Source organism: Cheilinus undulatus, linkage group 8 (genome assembly GCF_018320785.1).
Source record: "Cheilinus undulatus linkage group 8, ASM1832078v1, whole genome shotgun sequence".
NCBI classification, from domain to species: Eukaryota; Metazoa; Chordata; class Actinopteri; order Labriformes; family Labridae; genus Cheilinus; species Cheilinus undulatus.
Genome location: NC_054872.1, coordinates 10617335 through 10632372, shown reverse-complemented (window position 1 = coordinate 10632372; position 15038 = coordinate 10617335). Strand labels below are relative to the sequence as shown.

Sequence of the window (15038 nt, the reverse complement as noted above, 5' to 3'; positions counted from 1 at the left end):
TAAGACCTCATTAATGATAAACACTGTTGTTAGATGTGCAGGATGGCGCACACATACTAACCAGAGGTTGTGAGGCTCCCACGCCAGCCCCTGTCAGAGTGACGGCCATCACACCGGGGCAGGGCTCACCGAAGTAGGTGGGCTTTCCCATTTGAGAGACGGCGCCGATGGCAATGCTGTAGATGGAGTTAACGTAACCATCTGCACCGCAGTGGTCGTGATTCGCTCCACCATTACCTGCCGCCCACACAAAGATGCTGCCCTTCCCACCTCTGCCCTGTAAACAGATACACAGGGACGTCAGCAGTGGATTTCATATAGACTGTTTCCATCTAGCGGTCAGCTGAGCAGTCTATCATTACATGAAAGGTACATTAAAATGTACAGACTCATGTATAAGAGATAAGGCTAGGTGGAAAATGACAGAGATTATTTAGCAATTTATGGGTAAATAATGTGGCTGCAACACCATTTCATTTTTCAGTCAATTCACAAACGATGGCAATGTTTACACATGATTACAACGAACCATGGGTAAAGACCTTCTTTCTATTGGTCTGTAAACACAAAGCACAAATCACAAGATTTCCTCTCTCCTCATTGGTGTGCAGTTATTCAACATGATTTAAAAGACATTTGGTTGATTTACTCTGATAACAGCCCCAAACATACCTCCTCTCCAGACTATTGAACTGTGGAAGACACTTTACAACAACATCACTCAATACAGTGGACGGCTGAAGTACAGGTGTGAATATTAGGCTTCAATGCATCTGTATTTGCATTGTCAATAATAGCACTCATTTAAGCATAAAAAGTAACAACAATAGATTAGCCCAGTGGTTTCCAACCTTTTTTCCCTCCAGACCCTCCCCATTCATATTTGAGAAAAGCTAAGCCCCGCCCCCAGGACCCACTCGGAAAAATTAACATCAGTTTTAATTGTCTTGATTGCCAAAATCACTTCATAAAAGGCCTAAATAAACTTGTTTTTGCCAAAAAATCTATGTATGAAATATACATTATTACAACGGTGTATTAGGGCCACTTTAAAAAAAAAAAAAAGAAAATTAAAAAGATCTCAAACTTAAAAAAACAACAACAAATGATCAGGTTCATAAAGACATTAATTTATGAGGGGAAAAAATGAAATTTTTGACTTTAGAAATTTTAAACGAACATTTAATGAGAACACAGAATTTTTAGTTACTAATGTCCAAATTTAAGACTTTTTTAACCCAGGAATCTTAAGTAATTGTCTTGTAATTTTACCATTTTTACACTATGAAATTCTGAGTTTGTTTTCCCCTGATAATGAGATTTTATAATCTAATAAAATCAGTTTTTCCCTTCAAAGTTTGACTTTCCGAATACCACGAGATCTTTGGTTAAAAAAGGATCTCATAATTAAAAAAAAAAATAAAAAATTTAATTGATCAGGTTCATAAGGATGTCCATTTATGAGGGGAAAAAATGACATTTTTGAATTTAGAAATTTTAAATGAACATTTAACAAAAACACAGATTTTTTTTTTAAATTATTAAATCAAAATACAGAAATCAAAGCAATTTTTTGGACTTCACACTGATGTAAATTTATGATTTAAAAAAAATGCACATTTGAGTTACTAATGTCCACATTTAAGACTTTTTAAACTCAGGAATTTTAAGTAATTTTCTCATAATTTTACCATTTTTACACTGTGAAATTCTGAGTTTGTTTTCCCCTGATAATAATACTTCATAATCAAAAAAAAAGTTTCTCCCTAAAATTTGCATCCCCTGACATCTTTGGTGATCTAATATGGAGCATCCTAAATATACCTTCAGGGGGTATAGTTAGTGGCATGTCAGTGTAGGCTGCTCCACTGTCTAACTATGAACAGTTTAAAATAAATAATAGTATATCTAAAATTATCTACATCATTCCCACACTTGACACTGTGTCCTCTCGGTCTCAGCATCACTGACAGTGAGGATGTCAGCCCTCCATCTCAGAGACAGCGATGTGAATTTGAAAATAAAAGCCGTGCCTTGTGGGCTCCTAGCCAAAGGGCTTTCTCTGTCAGGCTGTGCGGCCCGTCCATCTCTGCCCCGTCGTCCCGTGGGCCCCAGCTGCAGACATAGATGTCGATGAAGTGCATGTTGAAGGTCAGCGCCGTGGCCTCCATGGCATCAGTGACAGGGCCAGCCAACAAGCGGATACCTGGACAGATCGAAAATTACTCAGAGATCGGAGTTCGATCGGAGGCTTAGGGAATAATTAAACACAGAAATGAGCACTTGTAATAAAAGCACAGGCTCCTCTGATGTTGCTTATAGAAATAAGGTTCTTTTTGTTTTCGTTGTGGACATAAATATGTTGTCCCAGCTATAAAAAAAATCCTATAATAAACTATGTGTATATAATATATGAGATACAAAAGCATCAAAAACACTAACATCAGTGAAGTCTGTTTCTGATGTCTCCTCCTTTTTCACCTGCCTCATTGCTCATGTTTCTGTTTGTCATTTGTGCCTGTTTTATCTGAGTCTGTTTCTTGTTTCCTCAATTATCTGTTTCTCTGTCTGCTTCTGTTATACATCTGTTTTCTGAGGCTGTGAGAATTCCATCAATGTCTGCCTTTCTATCTCTGCTTTCACTAGATTTTAATGCTTCTGTATGTGTTCTATTACTGATTGTTCAAATGGAAATGCCAGAGGAAAGCTTTATTGAGAGTTTTTAACAGGAATGTGCATAAAGTGATGCAGTTACCTGGGCATTATCAGCTGTAAAAGAAAACTGTACAATCATTTATTTTCTTCTCTGTGACAAAATAATAGTAACCAGGTATTCCACACTTAAAGATGTGCTTTAACACTTGCCATTGCCAAGGTCCATTACAGAAACATCCAATCCTTTTTGATATATAGACATGGCTATTGTCCTGATGCAGTTCATGTATGTTGGATATATCTACAAAACAGTTTCTAAAAGAACTGAAGAAATCAGAAAAATCATGATAATTAATGTATTTTAAACTTTGACAAACTTATAATAGATGCTGTGAAAATATATAATAACACTTCAGCTATGGGTTACATTAGCTTAGGGCAAGTTCAAACACAGCCCAGTTTAAACTTTAATTCTAAATTATGATGACTATTACGCTCTACTAACAGTCAGGGCTGAACATTATGCCAAAACAATCTAAATGTTCTCCCCCCCCCCCCCCCCCCCCATTTTATCCATTTTAACCATTTTATTGCAACATGGATATTCAGATTACTAGGCAGAGAACGCTCTGCTCAAAAGATACTCCCTGGGTTAGTCAAGCAGCATGCTTTGAACTTCCAGGGAGTGCATAGCTAGAAACCCCCATATGGATAGAAACATTCATGACAATGTATATTGAAAACAATGAAATTATTTCAGCAATTAATCCACAGTAGCATGAATCGGAATATGAGGGTGCAACAAGCTTTATGCTATAAAGGAGGAGGCTGGGGTGGGGGAGGTGAAGCTTTACCATCAGCAGCAGCAGCGTGGTGCATCAGCATTAATGCAAGCAGGGATTAGTGAGAAGTACATCATATTTAAATGGACCCCTGTGTTGAGAGAAAGAGCTGTGATTGGCTGGTGGAGCTGGGAGGTGATAATTGGTGTCAGCTGGCTACCAGCTGATCGGGGCTTGGGGTATAACTTCTGTGAACTAACACTAAGCTTCACCAGTATTAGACATATTGAACTAGGGCAGAGCGATTTCAAAAAAATATCTAATTGCAATTATTTTTGTATTATCATATTTCAAATTATATATCAATTGTTTAATTGAAGGGGACTACTAATTATGTCAGTTGTTTTGAATAAGAACAACAAAAATAAAACACAAAAAGGAGGATTTTGTAAACCATTCTAAAAAAATTTGCACTTGAATGTTTGCATGGTGTGTATACAATCTCTGCTGCTGCAAACAAATGAATTTATTAAACTTGTATTTTGACACATTTCAAGTTAAAGATATATTGCAACTTCTGCGATTTGTAAATAACAGCAGGCCATATTGTGATTTAATCTAATTACCCTGGCCTACTAACTTTAAGATGTTGAACCAGCTGAGAACTTACAATTTAAGTTTTGCATCTACTTCCTGGTACTACTTCTTTTTCTGTGATTGGAGATAATATCCTCTGTCAAACAATAGGTACTTCTAAATTCCTCGTTTTAATGCAATTTCACCACTTCACTCTCATTCTTGTTATCTTATACTGGCTCTGGGTTTAGGCTGTAGTTATCACCCAATCGAAATGGTTCTTTAAACTTTACATACTCTTTTGGTGCTGTTTGAGGATTAACAGCACCCGGCAGTGGTTGTTTTCAGTTGCAAGCCCGTTTAGAGACAATCAGGCACAAGAGCCAGCACTGTAAAAACACTGCTTTAAAAATTATTTTCAGAGACTGATTAAAAGTGTCCTATCTGCAACAATATTCTGGTTTGGATGGTACACACAAGTCAAGATGAACTCTACTTCTCTGTGGTGCAACCAAATGACATAATTTAATTTTTAACTTCAATAGTTATAACGAAGGATTTTGACTGGACTTAAGTCAGGCTAAGACAACATGACTTTTTTGGGTCAGCACATGTCAGACTGTGCAACTAAAATCTTGACCTGTCTTGGCCAACAGATTGGCCACATTTCAAGTGTGATTCCGATACTCATCGTATGCTGACGTCACCTCTGTCTCCACGACTCTGTGTGAGTCCACAGAAACACTTTGTAATTGTAAAGGTCTTTTGCTCCTAACAGAAGAAAATAAACAACAAAAAAAAAAACAACAACTATGGATTGGATTATGGAGTATGGATAACAATTGTGAATGTATCAAAAGGAGGACGATGGATGAACCCTCCTTCAGATAGAACTTACTGTTGCCATGTGGTAATGTAAATAAATAGATAGAAACGGGCACATTAGTTCTGCGGATGGAGAAAAAGTAGGGGCTCTGGTAAATGACGATGCAAAGCTAAAGAGCAAATGCTCTCCTATTGTTAGGTGTAATGGTGTCAAACTAGATGCAATAAAAATTCTGATATTCTGATAGTGTGATATAACTGAAGATACATCTTAGACAATTCATCATTCCTGGTGTGCAAAATCTGGCCTGAGGTTTGACAATGAGCGCCGATGTTAGGCCAAAACCCAGCTGAACTTGTGTAGTTTGAGCCGAGCTTTAATGCTATAATAAAAGACCTGACTTATGCACAGCTGGTGCAACAGGCTGCAGAACAGCAAAGTAATAACTTTGTATAATGTACCAAATAAATGCAGCCATAGCAGCATTACTTGCAACACAATGTTGTATTTTGATATCAGAGGGTGTTAATATAACAACAGTGGCAAAGAGCTGAAAGGGTATTTTCTTCATGCTTGTTCTTAATACACAAGTGGAAGGAATGACTTTACATAATGTGACATTTAGTCAATTCCCCTTTTGAGCAATTGTACAAAAAATACAGAGGATCAGGCTAAAACAGCTTTCACTGAGAAGCAGACCCACTTGGCAAAACAACAGACACCAAACAGCCAGAAGCCAAAAGTGTGAGACTCGTGCTCTAGTTGACTAATAACAAGCGTAAACAACACAGCACCGAAGCTGATGAGACTAGGAGTGCACGATTTGACTTAATCTGATGGTAAATTTTGTGCAGTTCATCTAACAGAGTCTGCAAGAGTGTGATAGTGATTGAGACTTTCCATTTAGAAATATTGTCTTTGGTATTGTTGTCTGTAATGGACAGGGCAGGAAGAAAATCTCTCTCTGAAGAGGGAAATATGGGAGTGAGATTGAGGGGATGCATGCACCAAACAGCGCCAGGATTGGGAGTCAAACCTGTGATCACTCTTTTCCAGCTGAAGCCTCCCCTGCCAGGGTTCCTGCACTTTTTACAGTTAATTATGACACTTTTTAAGACCGTTTAAAAACCTGAAGTGAGAATTGGATTTCTGGTGGATTTCTCGGTCAAGGATCCAGTGAATTTTCTGATTAAATATACTATTTTTGACAAGTCAAAACTTTTCCTATATGTGACTGCTTTCCCTTCATTCATCAGTAATCATTCACTCACGTGTCTCCCTTTCCCCATGCTATTTCCTGCTCTTGTAATCAGCTGGTATGGCCATCTACTCACTTGAGCTCTGAGCCAATCCCTTTCAGCCATGACCTCTCTCAAAATCTGTTCTCTTTCCTCCATAGTCAGTCTGCTGTTTCAGTGCGACTGCTGCAACCACCCCTCCTCCCCAGCCACCTCCTTTACATCTCATCAGTTCCAAGTTCAGCTTTTTCATGCCATCCTACATCCTTTCATCTCCACCTCCAAGCCATCTCACTGGTGTCCAGGTCAAGCTCCTCCATGCATCCCTTCAGTGCTACACTTACAAGCATTTCATCACTTTCTGGATCAATCTCGTCAGAAATCTGCTCCTCAGAAGTTTCGTACTCATCTTATCCTACTTCTTCCATCACCACCAACAGCGTCTAGACTCCATAGGGGCGATATCCTATCCTGCTGTCAGCTCCACTACCCCTTAAAGCTCAGAAAAAACATCACAAAAGAAAATCTACTCACCAAAGACATTTCACAGTTTCCAACAATGCCAAACATTCCCAATGGTGTTAAATAAATCCTTGTTAAACTCATATTCTCTGCTGATTTAAATACATCTTTTTGGTCACAAATGCCCAAATTTGATGATTTCTGACACACTTCCAGTCTAAACATAATCAATACAATCTATTCTGATATTCATCATGACACATTTTAGTAGGTGTGCAAAGCTGAAGCTAAACTGTTTAATTGACTTTTAAAGGTCACATATTATGCAAAATACAATTTTTCAGGCTTTTCTGACAAAAAAATGTGCCCCTGGTCTGTCCACAATTCCTTCAAGAATCAGAACCCCCTCTCTTCCTCCACCTTTCAGAAAATGTGTGCTGAAACAAATTGTTCTCAGATTTTCCCCTCGTGATGTCATGTAGGGAGTTAGCCCAACCCCCAGGTTTAAAAAACTTAAGGGGGTTAAATATGCAACCTTTGAAACTTTTTATGGCCTCAAATTTTAAAACTCAGATTCAAGACTTTCAAGGATCACAGGAACCCTGCCCTGCTCTGCAAACCAAGCTAAACTAGCCCCCAGACTTTCTTTAAACATGAAAAAACTGTGTTAAAAATATTTTCAAAGTAAACCTATTCCATAACATGTCCAGTTTACTTTTCCTGTTTCCAAATAAAGAGAACATTTAATTATGGATCTGTTTTATATGCAAGGTAATTTTTAAAAAGCCTGCAATAAATCAGGTCTTCTTATTTTTCCACAATGAATTCTTCAAAACTTTCTGGACACATTGCATCAATATGTGCTTCAAATTAAACTGCAGCACATTTCATGTGAGAGGCACACATCCATAAAAGAAATCCATCAGTCTAATTTGTCTCCCTTTTCTTGAATACCATCACCTGAATGTTTACTGTTGAAATAAAATCAAATCTAACAGGACAAAATAAATTCAGTGACATCTTCAACAAAGTTTTCCATTCAGAGTCACACAGCAGGCAGAGCCTCATCAGTCCTTTCTGTCAGACAATAAGCACAAGTCTCAGCAGCTCTCAGTGCTTCAACATGCATCTTTCATTCGGGTCTTGCCCCTTTATCTCCAGCGTGCCAGACTCTGTTTATGAGTTGGGACAAAATAGACTCAGGAAGGTCAAATTAAAGCTAACTGTGGAATGAGATTCTTGGTCTTACCTCACCTTTTTTATTTTTCAATTTTTGTCAGTTCAGCCCAGGCTCTCATCAGCTTTGACAAATGACGCTGGGTCGAAGGTTAAAGAGCACAGAGCAGAGTTCGAATGTCAGAGTTCAAGTCAGGGATTCCTCTATTCGTACACCATGTTCCACGCCAATGACACCACCGGATGATCCTGGTGGAGGATTTGACCAAGAATTTTCTTACTGGAACACACCATACACTCCTCATTAAACTCGTGTTTTATAGCACTTTTAGTGTACACTATAAAAATCTTTGATTTCACAACACAAGAATGGGCTTTCTTTTGTATTCAGTTCATTCATCCTTTGCCAGTGTTACAGCCAACACTAAAAAAGCCATTACCAAAGCTCCCACTAAAAAATGAGCTGTTAAATGGGGTCAGCACGGCTCGGTAGCAACCAGTCACTGTGCAGTTTGCTGCATTCACACTCAAAACCTTAAATACACACAAAATGCACAAATGGTATGTGCATGCAGATCAATTAATCTCAATTGTTTTTTATTAATTTTTTTAGCATTTATTACTTTAAAATAAGATACTTCTAAGATTTTTCGACCTAGTTATACTTTATAAAAGTTCAGCTGTTTAGGCTTTTTTTAAACACGCAACTTATCATGAATAGTCATGGTGCTACAGAGTTGCATCAAACTGACAGCAGCACCATTTCTGTCTATGCCGGACTATTGCAGAGTCATCAGTACTTTTTATTTTCAATAAAGGTTAAATAAGTGACTTAAAGCAAGGATGATAATGTTATTCAAATCAAGCACTTGTACAGCAGAGTGTGGTTGCTTTATAGTACAGACCAGATGAAAATAAATGACCTTACAATAATCTTTTTCTCCCACAGTAGGGACTACTTTGTAAGAAATTATTGTGGCCTACTAAAAGTGTTTTTGAAAATGCCATGTCACAGTCTTGGCCACTGCAATACACCCACAGTGTACTGCCACCCACTGTCTAGATGAGGGTGCATTGTTTTCCTCACCTCCGATCCTGGCATTGAAGGCAATGCCCACACCGCAGTAGGAGTTGTTGGCCTCCATGGCAACTTCCCCTGCACACCGGGTACCATGACTGAAACAGAGGGGGGAGAGCAGGATGTTAGCCTCATACTGAGATTAAATATGCAGAGATGTGACTTCTCTGTGTTTGGATGTGTTGACCTGATCAGGCCACAAATTAAGACAATTACAAAAAGAACACTGTGAGTTTTAAATTGGTACAAACACTGAGTTACTGCACCTCAAACCCAGGGGAATATTCTGCTGCTGTCGTCTTACACAGGAGCTTTTTTTCATTAACAGCACTGAAAACATTATATATTTGACTTGACACCTAGCTTATGTAACAATTTGCATGCATTTATGTTATCTTTTCAACATATCTGACACTTTATACCTTTTTTGATACTACATTGAGTTTGGTATCCATCAGTGAGCTAATGGAGCGTATACTCAGCTTTCTGTCTTATTTACTGAGCCTGTTAAGCCTTCAGTTCTTACATGGCCCAATCATTTATTATAGGTGGAAACAGCCACAGAGGAATTGCTGAAAATCCCTGCAGTGGCTCCTAACCATTTTTCCTTGAGGTCCTTCCTTCCTCGTATTGAAAGCAAAGCTTCTATGCTATCTTATATGCCTTTAATTCATTTATTTATTTGGTTAGTTAAATATCTATTCATTTACTTTTTTAAACCATATGAGCTGATGTGTTTTTTGCGTATTTTAACCAAAAGGACTCTTTGAAAAGTGTTGGGTGCTGTAGTTTTACTCCTGATATCCACACATTGCTTATTGAACTCTCTTTTCATGGGGAACAGCTGTGCGAGATGAAAATTGACATACATAGCATACAAGCTAAATGCACCCAGTGCAAGTGAGCTAACTACAACAGCCAGTAAGTAAGGATGTTCTGAAGCTGTTTAACTGCGTACATCCCTAACAAATAAGCAAGCTAACATTAATTCATGGACCCTGCTACAAACACATTTATCAACCTGGAATAAATGCCCTCATTTCACTGGCTGATGAAGCCACTGATTCACTTTCTGTGGATGGCGGTTGAGGTTTTGAGGTCTTAGTTTTGAGAATCTGAATGTTAATAACTGCAGAAGGTCTAAGTAGCCAACTAGCAGACTGAAGTGAGACAACTGAATCAAACTCATCAGCCTCAGTCCAGCACACTTTGCTACATACTCCAAGAGTTAGGATGGGACAACCAATGGCAATATTTCACCTTTCAAATAATTGATTTGACAGTGTTCTGACAGAGAGAGACTGTCATTTAATTAATTACCTGAAAGAGTCGGGGCTTCAGAACAAACACATGTGACCTAAACCCTGTAAACCACTCCCTGGCTCCACTGACGGTAAAGTGTTAAACCAGAACTTATGCAAAAACAAACTGAAACTGTCAACCAGTCCAACAATGCTTCAGATAAATAGAAATTATTCTTAATAATGTCTACATTGGTCAAATTGTTGAGTTTTGAAATTATAAATAATCACAAAATTGCAATGATTGCATCTTTAATCAAGTTTAGAAGCGTAATTGTTTTTCATTTAAACACTCATTTTAACATTTACACAACAATGTGAGGCGACTCTCATCAGTGTCTTACATTTGGAAGTTAAATCAATTCATCAAAACATATTTTATGTTTTTTTTCTTTCTAAATTATTATCTAAATGTGTGCTGCACTGCTACACAAGTGTGGCACCATGAAATAGATGCTGGAAACAGCTTCAGGGTGTCTGTTCTGTAAAATACGATGTTTAACACCGTTTTACATTGAGAAATTTGAAGGAGTGCATGTACAAAATGACTCATGGAACCCCAACTTCAGGAGTTTCAGTTTAGTCCTTTCTATATAACACAGTCAATGTTAAAAACAATTAAACTAAGAGATTTATCAAGAAACTGTCCTTTGTCTTGTTTTTATTATGTAATGCGTACTTTCTTAAGCCAGTGGTGTCCCAAGTGGGGGTCTTGAGACACTTGGGGGGGGGGGGGTTTCTTGATATATCTTATCCATTTTTGTAAAACCTATCTTTAATATGAGTTCAGATTAAAGTCAAGCCATAGCTGGTAAGTGAGGTTTGTGCTTAAATTAAAGCAACAGGCACAAAAACGTCTTGAAATATAAATTTCCACATGATGCTTCGTGCAACATCATATGCAACCTCCTTCAGAGATGATGGGGGGTCCCTGGTGTCTGGCACTGTTATCATGGGGGTCACAGGCTGAAAACTTTGGGAACCCCTGTCTTAGTTGAGAGTACTTCATTTCCTATTTAGATTTTAAAGAAACATTTTATTCTGAAAGAAAATAAGAAAAAAGAATGGCAAAAATATATATTTTTTTCTAAATTGCAAGTTGTAGGTTATCTTTTAAACCTTTCTACTGAGTTGTCTTCCATTTTTACAGTGTAATGGGACAGTCAAAGGTGCAGTGGTGTCCTTTATTTTCTATTTTTGTGGGAGCAGGAAGATTCTTCAGTGTGTAGCATTCAGCTGCTGCACTGCTACATTTGCTTAACTACAGTTCACTTTAAAGGACAAAATAACGTGATTTATTTGATATGAAAAATGTTATGCACTACTTTTGATCTTATCAGCATCCTGATTAACATACTGAGGGCTTCAAGTGTTAAAGGCAGTGTAAAAGTTAACAAAGTCAGTTGGCTTTTGTTAGATCTGGTGGAAACTAAATTAGCACAAATTTTAAGTGAGGTAATAGCATAGGAAATAAAATCTTTCTTCTATGGACTTGTTCGTTTGTCATGTTTTGTTTTTGTTTTTTTTTTGGTGTCTGATAGGCTAAAAATACTGTTAAAAGAGTGTGTCAGTGGGCCTCCAATGAAAAAAGAAAGGTGGTAAAACAGATATTACCTGTTCTCCTCATCCCTGACAGGCATGGGATCATGAGACAGACCATGTGAAGCACACAGGTCAAAACTGGCGAAGGCCTCCTGTAATTCAGACGGAAAAACAACAAAAGGAGTACGCTGTGACATGTGATCTTATCTCAAAATATCAGTGACAAGACAGGAAATGAAGGAATCCCAAGGAAAACTCTCGAAACGTGCACTTGAATTAGTCTGTCAACATATTTCTTCTGACTGACGGCAATAGCTGTCACTGAAGAGATGCCTGTTTCTGTGTCTGAAAATGTGAGAGTCTGTGTGCTTTATGCCTGCCTCATAAAAGTGAACATGTTTGAATGACTTGTTTGCCAGTTTATATAGGCATAACTGGAGGAGGATGTCTTGGCAGCAAACAGTACAAGAGCAATTATGTCTCTCCCTCTCTCTTTCTACAGCCAGACTTATCCATGCCAGACAATCTGCTCCGACAAAGTACAAGTTGGCCTGTTTGCTTCAAACTGCCTATAGGATTATATATGACAAGGCGAGAGCAAACAACACTGCCACTCCACATATGCTTTATGGATAGCCAGTGTAACACCAGCCTAACAGAATTAAACAGCTTTATCACTATATGAAAGATTTATCATCTCAGGTTTCCAGTAATGAAAATGCTAGGCGTTTAAGAGAAAGTCAATACACAAATTTCAGTCCAATAAAAACCCAAGTATGTTTGTATAACAAAACTGCACTGATGGAAAACTGTCCTCTTATAAAAAAGACGGCTGAATCAAAATTAGATTGCATATCTAGCCCTTAATCTTGTCCATGAGATAACAGCAATGACAATATCTAGCTTCCCAATTCAAATAAGATTTGTTCGACATATGTAATTGTTCAAAAACTACTTACAAAGTTTTTCTTCAGGTCCTTGTTTGTGTGATCGATACCTAAAAAAGAAAGAAAGAGAGAACAGTGTTAATACGTCAAAAATCAAATCATGATATGGGAAGTTCATAAGGAAGGGGGACTTGGATTCCTTCGATGCTTGAGACAAAGAGAAAGAAAAAAATCATCATTTGAATGTTTTGGTGCAGTGAAATAGTGCTATGCCTAAGTGCACTTATTGTTTCATTACTTTCATGGACGCTGAGTAGGAGCTATTTTCAGTCATTTGAGCTTGCAGTGTGGTAGACAGGTTATTAAAACTTCAGAGTTTTTGAGTGCCTTACTAATTGGTGTAATTAATTTGCCAAAATGTACCAGCACAGTCTATTTTCTAAAGCAACTTTTGTCAAGATCCAGGCATTGCTGAATGAGGTTTTGCACATGATTGATGAATGAATGAACAAATAGGATTGGAAAGAATCTCAACACCAGCAAATCTCAATTTGCCATTGTTTTTTTTTTCAATCCTTTACTTCATACCTTTTCCTACATCTTTTTTTATTATCCTCCCTTTCCACATCAGTTGCCTACCCCCTCCCAATTCTACCCTTCTCCTCACCCCAACTACCCCCACCACCACCACCTCCTCCATCTCTGCTGCATCAGGGCTCCTGTGGTCTCAGCGAGAGACAAACGAATGAGGGCCCCAGGAGGGCTGCGCCTGCTCCGCCGCACATCACTCACTCTCTCTTTCTCAATCACACACACACACGGGACCTGCCAGCCTTTGTCCCAAGCTCGCAGTGCCTCCGGGTTGTCATGGAAACCTGCAGGCGGTTTTGCCGTTCAGGCGTGATTGTGTTGAGCTCAGGCGGGATGGAGCCCTGGGTTGGTGAAGCCTCATTGGAGCCTGCCATGCAATGCCATGCTGTGCCTTGCCACGCCAGGTCAAACTGTAATGTTCTCATACATAACTACTGATGCTTCCTTCTGCACTTCACCCAGCCATGGACGCATTTCCTGCCTTGCTGGTAGGCTGCCTTTATTTTGTTATTTAAAGGCAAATCATCGATCAGTTCACCCATTTGGAATGGCAAAATCCCACTTTAGTGTGCTGTTTTCGTGAATATGCTCTATTGTTTGTGTAGGGAGGTTGTACACAGACTTCATGAACAACAGTTTCACTGATCATTTTTATCATCTGTCAGCAATGACAATCAACTCAAAGCATGTGCATAAGTATTGAAAGGCATAATGTGTGTGATTTCCAGACATTTCAGACACAAGTTTTGAGTTGCACAGCTCACTTGGAAGTCAGGCCAACTTTTTGCATGATTGTGAGATGTTGCATGATGTCATGCATCATGCAGAAGTATACAACTACCAACCATGACCCGATCAGCTGCTCCAAACTGGTTGAATGGATATCTCAAATATTTTAATATTATGGTAAATGTCTGCACACTTACACACAAGCTATGTTTACGTGGACCAATTGTGATTGGAATACATGCCTGATCTGAAAAATAATGCTTCTTATAAACACTTATTTTGAGATAAAATTCTCATATCTGGCTCAGTTGGAAAGAAATTTCATTCTAATCAAGAGTGTTGGATCATGTGGAGGCTCGTTTGGATTAGGGTCCATGAAAACACTTCATGTCTTACTGCCCCTTTCTTCCCTAAGGATGACACAAATATGGCCGAGCAAAAAAAACTGATCTGTTGCTGAGGCAAATTTTTTACTCCTTAGAAGAGCTCCAAAATGTTGATCAGATATTATAAGGTACAGACATGTACTTTGATAAAGTTGCATTTTGTTGATAGAGCTTTGAGACCCTGAAATTCATTTATTAGGCAAAAACGTTTGCAAAGAAAGAAAAGGGGAATAAAGGATCCAGAGACATCTATTGTAATCCCTAATTTCAGATGTAATTCATAGTTTTTATATTTTTGTGTTTTTTGCATCTGTCGTGTGATATAAGAAAAAGGTAACACAAAAATGTAGCATCAGTTCATACTGAGGCTTGTCCAAATGCTTCAGCTTTTTTTCATAATTTTACTTCTTTTCTCCAGGGAACCAGAGAAAGAGCTCTCTAGCCAACTTTTCTGCTCATCTTAGCCAAATTGGATTCCCATGCTGAACACGAGACCAACTAAGTATGCTACTGAGGCATTTCTGTACTTTTATTTAAAGTCTGGAGTGTGATGAGTATTACTGTTGCATTGGTCAAAATGAGGTCCCCATATGGAATTCATGTGACTAATTGGAAAGTAAAAAACATGTTAGAGGGTTTTTAAAATTCACAGTGATCTGATTCACCTTAACGCTTCCAAACGACAGCAGGAAGTCTGGTTGGTATACAAAACCCTAAAAGACATTACAAAGTTAAAGATTTAAAGAGCTGTTCAGCCAAAATTTAACTTAATGAACATTTAGATTTAGGTTTTAAAATCGACATATCCA

At 38.2% G+C, this 15038-nt stretch overlaps 1 protein-coding gene across 1 annotated transcript in view; it reads right to left on the bottom strand.

Annotated features, from left to right (window-relative positions):
* LOC121513486 (proprotein convertase subtilisin/kexin type 4-like) overlaps window positions 1–13488 on the bottom strand; it is a 152926-nt gene extending 139438 nt beyond the window's left edge. The window contains exons 1-7 of the mRNA XM_041793273.1: window positions 13349–13488; window positions 13163–13242; window positions 12596–12633; window positions 11709–11788; window positions 8803–8891; window positions 2034–2206; window positions 62–277 (exon numbers count right to left, since the gene is read on the bottom strand). Of these exons, the coding sequence (XP_041649207.1) occupies window positions 62–277; window positions 2034–2206; window positions 8803–8891; window positions 11709–11788; window positions 12596–12633; window positions 13163–13242; window positions 13349–13488 (816 nt within the window). The remainder of the gene's footprint in view (window positions 1–61; window positions 278–2033; window positions 2207–8802; window positions 8892–11708; window positions 11789–12595; window positions 12634–13162; window positions 13243–13348) is intronic.
* Between the last annotated feature and the right edge of the window lie 1550 nt (window positions 13489–15038).